General features: G+C 38.2%; 1 protein-coding gene and 2 pseudogenes across 2 annotated transcripts; 1 reads left to right on the top strand and 2 right to left on the bottom strand.

Moving 5' to 3' along the window:
- Positions 1-252: 252 nt before the first annotated feature.
- LOC104748405 (protein DETOXIFICATION 40-like) lies at positions 253-3,466 on the bottom strand (annotated as a pseudogene). Its single transcript, XR_015581964.1, has 6 exons — positions 3,053-3,466; positions 2,230-2,286; positions 1,613-2,018; positions 1,432-1,518; positions 637-757; positions 253-555 (listed from the first exon to the last, which is right to left on the bottom strand). The product of XR_015581964.1 is annotated as a protein DETOXIFICATION 40-like (transcript).
- Positions 3,467-5,386: 1,920 nt separating this feature from the next.
- LOC147926529 (uncharacterized) lies at positions 5,387-7,451 on the bottom strand. The gene is made up of 5 exons (XM_087487094.1): positions 7,247-7,451; positions 6,932-7,073; positions 6,733-6,881; positions 6,170-6,336; positions 5,387-6,121 (listed from the first exon to the last, which is right to left on the bottom strand). Exons 1-5 carry the CDS (start codon positions 7,449-7,451, stop codon positions 5,387-5,389), a joined length of 1,398 nt encoding a protein of 465 aa, XP_087343220.1.
- Positions 7,452-9,199: 1,748 nt separating this feature from the next.
- Positions 9,200-12,528, top strand: LOC109131676 (uncharacterized; annotated as a pseudogene).
- The last annotated feature ends 3,028 nt before the right edge of the window (positions 12,529-15,556 follow it).

Genomic DNA, 15,556 nt, shown 5'->3' with positions numbered 1-15,556 from the left:
AAGTTAGATGATATCAAATGATTTTTTAGAATATTCTTTTTAAGATTTTCGGAAACAACATGCTCTAGTAATAAAATCTTTCAAAAATAAATTAAGGTTGCACCCACTATTTAATTTGTAACCAATTAATCTATAACCTATTTGTGATCAATTTATAAAAATTATATAGTCTACAAAATAATGTTGTGTACTTCCGTTTTATTGTAAAGAGGATCCTAACTTGGAAGTTCTCAACCTTGAAAGGCTTTACAATAAAAAATATCATTCGAATCATTAAAAAAAAATCAGTAATATATGAAAAAAAAATAAACAAGATCTGTTCAGTCCAAGACAGGCACAACCTGTAGTTTTTAAAATAAGCCCATACAAAGCTTTATATCGAGTTCTAGAAAGATTATATATAGGTAGACCACATCATTTATTACCAGCTCTGGCTGGCATTTGCTACCGGTGTTTTTATTTAAACCGATGAATCTAATAATCAGCTCATCATTCGGGAACCACTTCTTGTTTCTGGTTGCTCCATTTGTCCATTCTTTTCGAAGCTTCTTCCACCTAAAACAAACATAACATCCAATTATTCTGCAAGACTATCAAATCAATGAAACATAGTGTACTATAATAGAGAAAACGTACTTCTTTGGTATATGACGCTCAAATAGTGTAAGTGACTGGTCATTGAAACAGTCAAAGATTGCTTGAAATTTCAGCTTGGATTACTTTGTGGATATTGTGGAGAATATGGAAGAGTAGGAACCTACTCACATTTCAGCAAAAAAGATTCACTTGGCAACAAGACTTAAGCTTGGCTGCAGATGAGGCTAGAGAATGGATTGATATTTGGGCAGACTCGTTACTAAATTTACAGAAAGAGGAAACCAGGAGAAGAAACCACTCAACAAGATCACAATGGAAACATCCTACATAGAATCATGTCAAGTGTAATTACCACTGCAAGTTTATTTGGAATGGAAATAATGGACAATCAGCTTGGATTACTCGAGATGACAGAGGTTTCTACCGAACAGCAGGGCAAAGTCGACATACCAATGTGGCATCAGTCCTAGAAGCATAATTGCAGAGCCTAATATCAGCTATGAAACACATGTGGACTGCAGGTTATCAAAATGTTATTTTTGAAGGGGACAACAAGATGGTGGAAAGATTGGTTAATAATGTGACCAAAAATTTTAGAGTACACAACTGGATACGAGAGGTTCATTATTGGAAGGATAAATTTCACCATGCATCATTCCAATGGACAAGAAGGAACAACAATAAAGCTGCAGATTGCCTAGCAAAACAGCCTATTCCAACTAATGATCAATATATTATACACCATTTTGTACCTTCATGTATTGTAACTTTCCTCCATGAAGATCACTTATTTTCAATATAAATGAAAGAAAGCTGTTAAAAGAAAAAACGTACTTCTTTGTTCCAGTCTGTTCTGAACGTGACCCACGCTAAAATAAAGGTTTGTATAACCGTACCACCGATCATCCCCGTCAATATATCCTATATAACATCAACAAATTGTTAGCCTTTTTAATATGATTAGTCATTGTAATAGGTAATTATTTTTAAATCATAGGTAGGAAAACTATTTTGCCTTGGCACCAAAGTTGTAGTAAAACCCAAAGAGAGCTCCAAGAGGAATTCCGATAACATAGTAACATCCCACGTTAACTTTTGCAACAAACGTTTGCCAACCGCATCCAACGGCCACACCTATAATGATTTTTTTCCCAATTGTTTAGGAAAAATAAAACTTATTTCCTCTTATTCGGTTTACAAAATCGCGTGCATGAGAATTTACGGCAAGAAGGGGACAGAGATCAGAAACAGCATCCGAGACTTCTTTACCTTCAGTGAATAAATAGCTCAAAACGTCGCGGGACGCCAATATAACAATGGCTAAGATCACACATGTAATTAACGAATAAATGTTGACGATGATTACAGAGAACGCTGCTGATTTAGGGTTCCCAGCTCCAATTTCATTGCTCACTCTTACACTAAAACAACATCATACCAAATTGTGGCACATTTCGTCAGATTTAATAGGGCAAAATGAGCTCATGGTGCAAGTATGATTTAGCATTGTTGAAGTGTATGTAAGAAGCCTTATAAAATTTTTGGGGTAAATGAAGTGGATAGAGACATTCTAAATTTTATGTAATTTAAAAGTAGCGGAAAAGCGAAAGGTGAGACTGGAACAAAACAAACCTTATCGCTGCGTTGAATCCAACAGCTATCATGAACACCCAACCTGAAATCGTCATGCTGAAAGACAAAAAAAAAAAGGTAAATTTTTTTTACTTAAACCATTATTTGCTTGTAGAACATTATTATAACAGAATAAATAATAATGATTTTGACCATTTATTTCACGAAGAAATAACTTTTTATTCGATTCCATTTAGATAATTGCATAATGAAATAAGTAAAGTTATAAGAAGAAGAAGACAAACAATGTGCTAAGCAAAACAAAACGAGAAGATTAGAGACAAGAAATGTGACGTGATGACCACAGTTTATGTCATATTTGTTCAGCACTACCTAAACTTACGCTCGACACCCAAACTTGGCTTTGTACTCTCAATTAAATCTTAGCAAACAAAAGTTTTGTTCTAAAAGTTTTGTCGACTCATTTACTAGAAAAGACTAGAATAATTCACGTGGAGTTTCAAGATATCCAAAAGTGTTTTTGTTTTGTTGCAAAGGACGACTACCTACGTGTACTACCTATGGTAAAGCATAAAACAACGTATAATATATGTGTACGACATATATTTTAAATTTAATCTTCTACTATTGAGTTTTAAATTTTTACCGTCGAAAGAAAACTCTACTATCTGGTTTAGTTTTAGGTTTGTAGTATTTTTAGAGAAAATATATTTTAATCGTATTTTTGGAAAATAAAACTAAGAATACAATTTTTGGAAAAACCTGTTTTAGTGGTATTTTTGAGAATTGTACTAAAATTAATTTACTGAGCATAAATTAATAAGGAAATAATTATTTTTAGTTTGACTAAAATAGGACTTACCAAATAGAGAGTGAATCAAGAGCAAGTTCAGGATTCTCGAGAAGCCCGGCAAGAAGAACGAGAACCTGATAATACCAAGTCTCAAGGCAAAGCATCACGGCGGAAGTGGCTGAAAGTTTAAAGAAACTTGATAACCCCGAGAAAGCTTGTATGCTAAAACATCTCCACGTCTCACGACACCTCTCACTCGTCACAATATAAACAAACTGAGCCACCACAATAATCCACCACGACAAGCTAAGCACAAGCGACGCACCAAGAAGTCCCATACCAAGCTTGTAAACAGCAAGCCAACTTAAGAGAAGGTGAACGAAGAGTGTAGCCGTTGAGATGTAAGCGCTCGGAGCAACGATGCTTTGTGATTGGAGGAACTTTTGAATCGGGAAGTTTGCAGCGTAAGCAAATATTTGAGGGATAAGGCCGTATACGAAGAGTGATGCAGCGGACGCGATTGCTGGAGATTCTCCGAGGAAAAGGAGGATAGGTTCGGAGAAGACGTAGACACTACAAGAAAATAAGTTTATTGAGACGTATTTTTGAGACAAAAAATTTCCGTCACAAATTTGTCACTTTAAATACGATATTATGACTAAGTTTATTTGTAACAAATTCATAGTATTTTCGTCACTATATTATGACGAAAAAACTCAGTAACAAAAGTTTGTCACAATTAGTGACGAATATGCTACGATAATATTAATTGTCACTCTTATGACTACATTGTGACCAATATGTTGTTGCAAATTAGTTATTAACTTATAAAAGATATGCAAGTCACAGTTTGTGACATAAAAATTAGTAAACATTAGTCATAAAATAGTATAAATTGTTATATCATTTATACAAAGCCCATTAAGCCAAGTCTCTAACCCTAATTTAACAAGACTTATTTAAGAGATGATTAGGGTTTTATTCTTTATAATTTCGTGCCTCCATAACCTAGAGAGAGAGAGAGAGTGAACTATTTGAGAGAAAGAGAACAAGGAGCCACAATTGAGATTAAGGACAGATCTTACATGCTCTAGGAGATGGTGGAAAATAAGGGGTAAATGGACTCTTTTATGGACGAATTTTGGTGAGCAATTTCCCAACCCATAGATGTAAGTTTTTCCCAAAGGATTTTGTAACCCCTTTTGTAGATTCAAAGTTATACATGTTTTCTCAAACTTATTCGGCGCAGATCCGCGAATTGACATCAGTCATCTTGTGAAATCGTTTTCCACTACTACAAATTGAACCAGAAGCTGATCTACCAACCGTTGGAAAGATCTGAGTCTTACCTTTCCAGAAAGCCTAAAATCGTTTCCATAGGAGTTATAACATGGAAGTTATCATCGAATATGTTCATCTGGACGAATTTGTGATTTTTTTTTGTAAGAATAAAGATAGCTTATAATGTATATCTAATGTTTATGATTATAAAAAATTTGTATGATAATAAATTTAAAAAATAATATTGTTTTGAGATTGATTTTTTAGTTATAATTTTTATCATATGCAATGAATTTTTATTAATAACACCATTTGAAAATAACTTCTAATGATAAAATTGGACATTATGATAGTCACAAAATATCATTATTTTTGAGTATTTGTTAAAATTTTGCGATAAATTTCTAATTATCATTTGTGACCATTTGAGACTATAGTTTCGTAACAATAAGATACATAATTAAAATGTTATTTTAAACACGAATTGTGACGATTAACGTTTTGTTAGTCTGTAATTAAGACAGTTTTGTTACTTTTTGGTGTCGTAGTTATTGATGACAAAATGGTTACTAATATATTCGTTGCAACTCTTGTGACGTTTTTGTTACAAATAAAAATTTGTGACCATTGTATTGCAACCATTAAAAAATCGTCACAAATTCGTAACAATGTTTATATTGTGACTAAATACTTTGTATTATGACTAAATATTTCGTCTTAATAAAATTATTTTCTTGTAGTGAGAGTAAAGTGAGGACGAGGCTGGTGAGAGTTAGTAGTACCGTTGATCTTTGGAGATAAACTCCAAGCATCTCATATTTTCTAGCACCATATGCTTGACCACACAACGTCTCCACTGCACTCCCCATCCCTAGTATCAAATTCCAAAGAAAATACTTGGTTAAGAAAAATAAAAAGCATAGTATATAAAAGACATGGAGACATAGGTTGTATTAATAAAATCAGTGAATTTTTTTTTTTTTTTGCAAAATTGTGAATTTTCATTTAAGAAAATAGATTGTACAGAGTACAATAGCCTTGAAAACATGAAGATAGAAACTTGCCAAAAAAAGATTAAAAAACAAGCTCTAGCTTAGGGAAATACATTAACCAAAGCCGTAACTAAGCGAAGGTCAGCCAATCTCGCAAGAGAGTTTTGAAGTTTTTCCTGTGACTCTTGGCCAGAATTGCGTCTCTGACATGTCTGTCCAGCGCTTTAAAGAGTATATGCGGTGGAGTTGTGGTGTTGTTGTGCAGCCGAGTGTTTTGCTCTATCCAGATGGTGTAAATCACTGCTTGTGACGTAGCATCAGAAGCATCCAACCAAGAGATGAACGCGTCCCAGGTATGGAAAACGAAAGGATTGTATCCTAGGCGTCTTGTTGTTTGCAGCCAGATCTCTTCACTGAAATTGCAGTTCAGAAAGAGATGATCTCGAGTTTCAGGGTAGAGTCCGCAGTTGCAGCAAGAAGGATCAATTTGCATACCCCAAGTTGCAAGCCTAGAACGCGTGGCAAGGCGATTTAAGAGAGTGAGCCACATCATGAAAGCATGTCTTGGAACAGCACCCTTGTACCATACATGCTTTGTCCAAGATTGCGGGTCCTGTCTCTCCCTTAATGTTTCCCATGTTTTCTTTGTGCTGAAGGTCGTTGAATCTTTGCCATTTGTGCTCCAAAGGAAAATGTCTTGATCCGAGGACTGGGATGGTGGTTGAATAGTGGTGAGAAAGATGTGAAGTTGTTCAACTTGTGGTGATCTTGCAGGGCGCAGGAGCCAACCATTTGAAGAACAAGCTCGAGCCACACTACTCTGAAGAGGAATTCCTGTACGGGCGGGTCCCATGGGACCTAGAAACTGGATGAGTTAACCCAAGGGGGTCCACTTATCAAACCAGAAACTTACCAGTTCACCATTACCCACATCACACTTGATGAAGAGATTGGCAAGGGGTCGGAGGTGCAACAGTGCTTTCCATGTCCAGGAGTGGTGTTTCTTCTCATCAATTGCCCAGAACACTTCGTCTTTTATTTTGTTATTTCTTATCCATTTTGCCCATAAAGAATCATCCGCTGTGAAGATTCGCCAAATAAGCTTCAAACACAGAGTCTTGTTCCAGGTAGAGAAATGTCTAAATCCCAACCCACCTTCTTCTTTGGGTAGACATAATGTTTTCCAGGCTACTTTAGCATGAGTTGGCTTTGTTATATCACCGGACCACAAAAACCTGGCACAAAGTTGCTCAATATTCCGCAAACATCCCTTTGGTAGTATAAATGCGGATGCCCAAAAGTTGATGGAACCATATATTACAGACGAGATTAACTCTTTTCTTCATGCGTAAGACAGAGCTCGAGCAGACCAGTTAGAAAATCTGGCTGTTAACTTGTCTATTAGAGGTCTGTATTATGCAATACGGAGCTTTCTATGCATGAGAGGGAGGCCCAGGTAGCTTATGGGTAATGAACCTAGCTTGAACCCGAAAGAGGCAATCCTATCAGTTTCAAGTTGGTTCACTCCCGCAGTGAACAATTCAGTCTTGTCTTTGTTGATATGAAGCCCCGACATCTCAGAGAACTCGTCGAGGACCTCGGCTATCTTATCAAGAGAACCGAAACTCCCATAAAAAAAGAGCATAATACCATCAGCAAATGCTAAGTGCGATACCTGAGGGTTCTCTGCTGCTGGGTGGTGACCAATGTAATGTACCCGCTGTCGTAGCTCTGATTTAGCAATTGAGAAAGAACCTCCATAGCCAAAGTGAATAGATACGGCGAGATAGAGTCTCCTATCTTAAACCTTTGGCTCCCTTAAAATAACCACGAGCTTCACCATTTATTGAAACTGAGAAACTTGGTGTTGTGATGCATTCCTTGATCAGCGTGATGAAATGAGGTGGAAACTCCATGACCCTTAAGACATTTATAATGAAATCCCAATGAACCGAATCAAATGCCTTCTTTAAACCCACCTTCAACATACCCCTTGGTGAAACGTTTTTATGGTTGTAACCCTGAATTAGTTCTGTTGCCAGCAGCACATTCTCCACTAGAAGACGACCTGGGATGAAAGCTGATTGCGTATTTGCAATAAGATATGGCAAAACACTTTTAAGTCTGTTTGCCAGAAGCTTTGAAACAACTTTATAGATTGTGTTGCAGCATGCTATGGGGCGGAACTCAGCCATTGTTGAAGCATTGGGCGTCTTTGGAATGAGCGTTAGCAGCATAGAGTTCCATTGTTTCAGAATCTTACCTGAATTAAAAAACTCTAGGACTGCAGCTGTTAAATCTGGTCCCACAATTTCCTATTGTGCTGTGAAGAACTCCACACAGTATCCGTCGGGGCCTGGTGCTTTGTTTTTTGAGAGAGAAAATACCGCGAGCTTTATTTCCTCCAGGGTGAAGGGTGTGGATAAAAGCTGAATTGCAGACGCGGAACATCTTTGATTTATGATACAGGTCAGGTCTTCAACCGAGGGAGGCCTAGCAGTAGAGGGGGAGCCTAGGAAAGCTTTAAAGTATTCCACCGCAACCTTCTGAATCCCCTGCTTTGACTCCACAAACTGACCATTACCATCGAACAGATAGAGTATCTGGTTTTGTACCTGTCGAGTACGGATGGTTATGTAGAAAAAATTTGTGTTTTTATCTCCTTCCTCGAGCCAGCAGATTCTTGCTTTTTGTCGAAGGTAGGATTCCTCAGCTTGAGCTAACATAGACCAATGCTTGTGAGCTTCTCTTGTGGTTGTTACCAAGAGACCGTAAGCGAAGACTTGGATTCCGGTGTTACCGAGAGAAGCGGCGGCGAGTTCGAGGTTACCGAGATGGCCAGGGAAGATTTGAGTGGACATAGACATGAGGTAGTTGATCATGTAAACGATGACAGCTGGTGCAGCTAGGTTGAAGAGAAGCTTTGACTCAATCATCGTGGCCTTGCGTAGGCGTTGAAACAGAGGTTGTCTGTTAATTACATTAGAGAGCACATCCCGCTCATTAGAGGTGCTTCAACGTCGGAGAGGACGGTTTCTAGTTCGCCTTTGCTTGATTCCGTCGTGTTTGGAGATAGTTGACGCTGGAGAAGGGGTTGGTTTACGCCGTCGTTTTGAGATGGGCCCATGGCTGAGAGAACGCTTCTCTCTTCTCTTTTTTTGGTGTTGTAGTTTGCGGGTGTGTGTGTAGAGTATATAAATCTTTTCGAGGGTGGCGAGTGACGGCTAATGACAGTTACAATTTTACGTATTTGTTAATCATTGTATCATTCTTACAGTGTTTGTCATTTCATTAAAACCCCAAGAAAGGAAGGTTGGTATAGATTGTAAATGTCGGTGTATCACTTTATGATTGAAACATGCATACACATAATGGCGGATGTCGGTATTGTTTTTTTTTTTATGGGATCATATAAATTTAACAAAATTAAATAGCTGATTATAATGTCTATCTATATTTATTAATATTTTTTTGATTTTTTTTTTTCTGGATGATACATATTGTGAAAATTAGTAAGTAATGGGTCTCCGATATATCGTATATCACATATCGTATATTCACTCATATATTGTAAAGATTTAGTCTTACCAAATACAAGGGAAAACCCTACCTATCTCTATGTTTAAATACTACTCTAAGGAGAATGAATAAGACAACACTTCTACCAAATATTTCATGGTATCATAGCAAGCAACTCTGTGACCTAAACCTAAATTTTTTTTTTCTCTCTACTCACCGCCTCTATTTTACTTCTTCTTCTCACCGGTGTTTCTCTCTACTCACCGTCACGATGAGTTTAATTCTCGCCGTGTCTACTCCCTCTCCCTATACTCTTAATGCATCCGACAATCCCGGTGCTTTGATCTCTTTGGTCATTCTAAAGGAACACAACTACTTTGAATGGGCTACCGAGCTCATGAACTCTCTCCAGGCTAAACAAAAACTCGGTTTTCTTGATGGTACCATCCCGAAACCAACCACAGAGCCCGAATTATCTTCATGGAAGGCTGCTAACTCGATGATCATCGGCTGGATTCGGACCTCTATTGATCCTACAATCCGTTCAACGGTTTCCTTTGTGTCTGACGCTAAAGATCTTTGGGATAGTCTCAAACAGCGCTTCTCCACCAACAACGGTGTTCGACGCCAACTCCTCAAAGATGAGATCTCTTCCTGCCGACAAGATGGACAACATGTGCTTACTTACTATGGCCATTTAACTAAATTATGGGAGAAATTGCAAAACTACAAGACCAGCCGAGCCTGTACCTGTGCTGCCGCTCCGGACATTGCCAAAGAATGTGAGGATGATAAAGTTCATCAGTTTCTCTTCGGGTTGGATGAACGGTTCCGCCCTATTCGTTCCACTATCACGGATCAAGACCCCTTACCCGATCAGAATCATGTCTATTCACCTATTATACGTGAAGAACAGAATCTTAATGCCTCTCGCTTACAAGATGCTGGGAAAACTGATACTATTGGCTTCTCTGTCCAAGCCGCCCCATCTCCACTTCGCAAGTTGCTGCTGTTTCTGCCCCTCTTTCCCGCGATCGCTCCTCATTGACTTGCACCCATTGTCATCGTCAAGGCCATGACATCAGCGAGTGCTTCTTGGTTCATGGCTATCCTGACTGGTGGCTCAAACAGAATCGTCATGATAGCTCCACCAACTCTTCAGCTCGCGGCGTGCTTGGTCGTGGTCGTGGTTCCACCTCTCGCGGTGGACGCTCCTCGTCCTCTGGAAATCGTGGTCACGGTCGTGCCAACGCTGTCACTAACCGGTCAGCCTCTACTTCTAACAATGGTACCTCTGAGCTTATACATTGCGATGTTTAGGGTCCTTACCGCACACCGTCTTCCTGTGGTTCCGTTTATTTTCTTACTATCATTGATGACTTCTCTCGATCTGTTTGGACGTTTCTCATGGATGAAAAATCTGATGTCTCCCGTTTACTTCAAAATTTTTGTGCCATGAGTGAACGACAATTTGGAAAACCTGTCAAAACAATCCGAATAGACAATGGCACTGAATTCACTTGTCTCACATCATTTTTTCAAGAAAAAGGCATTCTTCATCATAATTCCTGTGTGGATACACCACAGCAGAATGGCCGTGTGGAACGTAAACATCGTCACATCTTGAATGTTGCCCGTTCATTGCTCTTCCAAGGTCATCTTCCTCGTAAATTTTGGGGAGAAAGTATTCTCACTGCAACACACCTCATTAACCGCACACCTACACCACTGCTTGCTGGTAAATCTCCATACGAAGTATTATTTGGACATCGACCTTCTTACTCCATGCTACTTACCTTTGGCTGTTTATGTTATGCACATTACCGGGCCCGCGACAAAGAAAAATTTGGTGAACGGAGTCGCCGTTGTATCTTTGTCGGTTACCCCTACGGCAAGAAAGGGTGGCGTCTCTATGACTTGGAACATAACAAATTCTTTGTGAGTCGCGATGTTAATTTTCAAGAAACGGTATTTCCTTTCACTACACCAGACACCGTTATCTCTGATCCTACGTCACCGTCATCTCCTCTTTTCTCCGATGACGATTGGGTTTTACCCACGCTTGGTGCACCTTCCCCGCTGGACACTCCGTCTCCCGCTCCGACTTTGTTGGTCCTGGCTCCATCTCCTGACTTGGTGGTGCCTGCGTCACCTCCTCCGGCTCCTACTACACCTACATATCCTGTGTCCTCGCCCATGTCTCCTGGTTTACCGGAATTACTTGGTAAAGGACATCGTATCAAGCGACCTTCTGTTCTTCTCAAGGACTTTGTTGCTCACACTGCAACCGCTCCTAATAATACACCCACTCCTGCTTCCTCTCCTGGTCTCACTGATCCTAGCTCCTTCACAACGGTCTGTGGTAAGATTCTTGATGCTCTTCCAATTTCTTTATCTGACAAAGATTTCTCGGATATGCATCGTGTTTTCATGGCAGCCGTTACCGCTGGTACAGAACGTACTACTTATCATGAAGCCTCTCTTATCAAAGAGTGGTGCGATGCCATGGGATTTGAAATCAAGGCTCTTGAGGATAATAAGACTTGGGAGATCACTACGTTACCACCTCGGAAGCGCGCTATTGGCAGCAAGTGGGTGTACAAGCTCAAGTACAATTCCGATGGCACTTTAGAACGCTACAAGGCCCGCATGGTTGTTCTTGGCAATCGCCAAGTTGAAGGATCTGAATTTACTGATACTTTTGCTCCCGTTGCTAAATTAACTACGGTGCGTTTTCTCCTTGCTGTCGCCTCTGTTAAAAACTGGGAAGTGCATCAAATGTATGTTCATAACGCTTTCCTTCACGGTGATTTGGAGGAAGAGGTTTATATAAAATTACCTCCTGGTTTCCACTCTACTGACCCTACGAAGGTATGTCGTCTTCGCAAATCCCTCTACGGTCTTCGACAGGCTCCGCACTGTTGGTTTGAGAAACTTGCTATGGCTTTGCGCACGTTTGAGTTCAAGCAAAGCTATCCTGATTACTCTCTCTTCTCGTTCGATCAAAATGGCATTGTTCTACATGTTCTTGTTTACGTCGACGACTTCATCGTGGCTGGCAATAATCTTGACGAGATTGAACGTTTCAAAGCATACATGAGTAAATGTTTTCATATGAAAGATCTCGGTAAGCTTAAATATTTCTTGGGTATCGAGGTCTCTCGTGGACCTGACGGTATATTTCTCTCTCAGCGTAACTACGCTCAAGATATCATTGCTGAAGCTTGTCTCCGTGGGGCCTAGACATTTGCTACTCCGGTTGAGCCTCATCACAAGCTCGCTTCTGCTCAAGGACCTGTTCTCAAGCGGCCAGAAGAGTATCGTCGTCTGGTCGGTCGTCTTATATACCTCAGTATTACTCGCCCGGAGCTCAGTTATATCATTCACATCCTGTCACAGTTCATGCAAACACCTCTACTTCCTCATTGGGAAGCTGCCATTCGAGTGGTTCGTTATCTTAAGGGTTGTCCTGAGCAGGGCATTTTACTTCGTTCGGATAGTGCTGCCTCCTTAATCGCCTATTGTGATTCCGACTGGAATGCGTGTCCTCTTACTCGTCGGTCTCTTAGTGCCTATGTGGTTTTTCTCGGCCCATCTCCCATCTCTTGGAAGACCAAGAAGCAACACACCGTCTCTAACTCTTCCGCTGAAGCTGAGTATCGCGCCATGGCCTATACTCTGCGAGAAATAAAGTGGTTAAGACAGCTTCTTGATACGTTTGGGTTACATCCTTCTCAACCTATTCAACCGTAATACACATTGCGAAGAATCATGTTTTCCATGAACGTACGAAACACATTGAGTCCGATTGTCATCAAGTCCGTGACGCTGTTCAAGATAAACTCATTACTACTGAGCATATTTCTACCATCGATCAAGTTGCTGACATACTTACGAAAGCTCTCCCGCGTCCTGCATTCGATAAGCTTCTGTTCAAGTTTGGCGTTCGTTATCACCCACCGCCAACTTGAGGGGGGGGGGGTAATGGGCCTCCGATATATCGTATATCACATATCATATATTCACTCATATATTGTAAAGATTTAGTCTTACCAAATACAAGGGAAAACCCTACCTATCTCTATGTATAAATACTACTCTAAGGAGAATGAATAAGACAACACTTCTACCAAATATTTCAGTAAGAGTCATTTTAGCAACATGTTACAAGCTTATCATTTTATTTTCAAATTTGGAATTTCCAGGCCTAGATCCATCTTATAGAGCTGAAACAAACCTTTACTAAATTATCTATCCTACAAGAAATCAAAATCATCATTTTTAAAAAATATTTATGCTTGTGATAAATTGAACTTAACCTTAGAGTTACTTTCCAAATTAAGAAATCAATGTAGTACCTAAACAAAAATAATTGAATTTTAAAATAACAAAACAAGAATTTTAAAATAACAAAACAAGCTAAGAAAAAGTTGTAAAATCAATAAAAATAAATGTTAGGTTCTGGGTAATTCTCAAAAAATCAGAAAACAGATAAATAAATTAGTCATGGTTCAGATTAACCGCGGTTCTTGAACTCGAAACACTAACATATAATTAACTAGTTTTCGTTGCGAGAATGATTTAAATCTAAAATCTAGAATCCAAATTTATTTGCAAATTGTAAAGATTAAACTAGCATTCATTCAAGTTCAATATGTTCACAATATTCCTTTGCGGATAAAAAATTTACCCACCCTAAGTTTTGTCAGGTTATTAATCACACTTTCGTGTGTAATTAACTAACCTAAGATCTAAATTCCAGATTCTTAAGAACGAACTATGGTGAAGAACAAATCTAAGTTATGAATCGTAACTAATTAATCAACTTAGTAGTTCATGAAATCTCTAATGAAAATTCTAAACCTAATTAACAATCATATTATATAGACATAATCAATGAAGCGCAAATTATCATACAAATAGTCTGTATTAAAAAAATCAAAAGAAGAGATAAATGAGTTGTGAATCTTTTTTGAAGCTGTCTCCTGATTCTTTTCTCCAAACTCACTAAAATTCTCTCAGAAAAAATAAAGCATCCGTGTTTACAAAAACCTATAAATAGTCTAAAACACGACATGAACTAATGTTTCAAATAAATAAAACCTTAGGAAAATTTTGTAATTTTTCAAAACTTGGAAATCTCGTGCTCCTCCTTGGCTAGCACTGGTGTCGCTTGACACCATCTCCAAAAGCTGTCTCCTTGTTGCTCGTCTCAGCTATAATGTTTGATATGCTCCAAAAATCTCCAAAGTGATCCAACTAGTCCTAAAACGTACCTAAACCTACAAAAACTAATTAAAAAAAATGAAAAATATTAAAAATGTTCTAGAAAATGGTTTATATCATGGTTAAGAACCATAAAAATTATGATATATCAACTTGCAATTACCTAAATTCAACCATTACCCAAACTCCACTTCAAATAAAAATAATTTTTACTTAATACCACATATTTGCACTCATGGATATGAGTTGAAAGAATCTATTGTATTTGGTGTTAAATTTACAACTTTTCTAAGTAATATACATTGGTGTCTTTTAATTTATGAAACTAATTTGTTTAAGCTCTAGAACAGACAAATCCACTTAAATAATTAATGCATACGGTCTTGACACTTTACTCAAAAGATGAATATCTCTATCCCATAAAAAAAAATGTTACGTAAAATCCTGAAAAAGGATGTGGAAAAGAAAAAAATCTTGAAAAAAATATATATAAATTTTTTTTTTTAAATAAAAGGCAATTGACAAAAATAGCACATTTTTAAGTTTTTCTTCCATAATTAACATATGTTTTTAAATGTTCCAAAACTAGCACACATTTATATATCATCAATTTTGGAAAAAATTAAATTATCAATAAATTAAAGTTTATATCGTTTCCTCTCTGCTTACACCGACACGATTCATCCCTTACCCAGATTTCAATATGAACACCACCCACGAATCGGTAACTAGACACGAAGAGCGAATATATATGTGTTATTCTCAGGCACAATCGAATCGAGACGGCTCCGCGTTTGAATCGAGACGTCTCCGTGTTTGAATCGAGACATCTCCGCGTTTGAATCGAGACGTCTCCGCGTTTGAGCAGCTGGGCGTTAGCTTCTCTCTCTCTCTCTCTCTCTCTCTCTCAAATTGTTGAATTCACTTTTTTGAACTGGTTAGACTTGCTTATCGTCTTGTATCATGTGCAGCATCTTAGTCTTGGCTTTTATGAATCATCAACTACGATTTTTCTCTCTGTTTACACTGTCATTGATTATCACTGAATTGTGAAATTCTTCTAAGAATGGAATTTTATTTGTTTTCTTAGTTCGCAGTCCAAAGCAGAGAAGAAGATCCTTATAGTTGAGGAACTTGAGCGGGAGAAGAAGAAGAAGGAAGAAAAGTTTTGACTTCTGATTTCTTACAAAAATTTTCTTGGTTACAGCTTATTTAACACTTACAATCTCATAGACTATTGTGGTTTAGATTGTGTTCAGTCAAGGGAGTGCTTAGATTGTGTTCAAAGGTAACTGCGAATCTGTGGGATTTAACTCTTACGGGGAGGTTCATTAGGAGGATCAGCAACTGTTGCAGCAAAAAAAAGTACGATGTCACTTGGTCGTGATACTGGTGAAATTCAGGAAGGATTACACGAAATTCAGGAAGGATTCTTAGAACTTCATGATGACCTTCATAACAAATTTAGATTTCAGGATGACTTACATAAAAATTCTGGATATTGGTAAACACTAGGGTAACACATAATGATACCATTACCCTTTACTAATGGAGT

The sequence above is a fragment of the Camelina sativa genome, chromosome 15 (assembly GCF_030686135.1).
Source record: "Camelina sativa cultivar CO46 ecotype springtype chromosome 15, ASM3068613v1".
NCBI classification, from domain to species: domain Eukaryota; kingdom Viridiplantae; phylum Streptophyta; class Magnoliopsida; order Brassicales; family Brassicaceae; genus Camelina; species Camelina sativa.
This window is presented reverse-complemented; position numbering and strand designations above follow the sequence as displayed.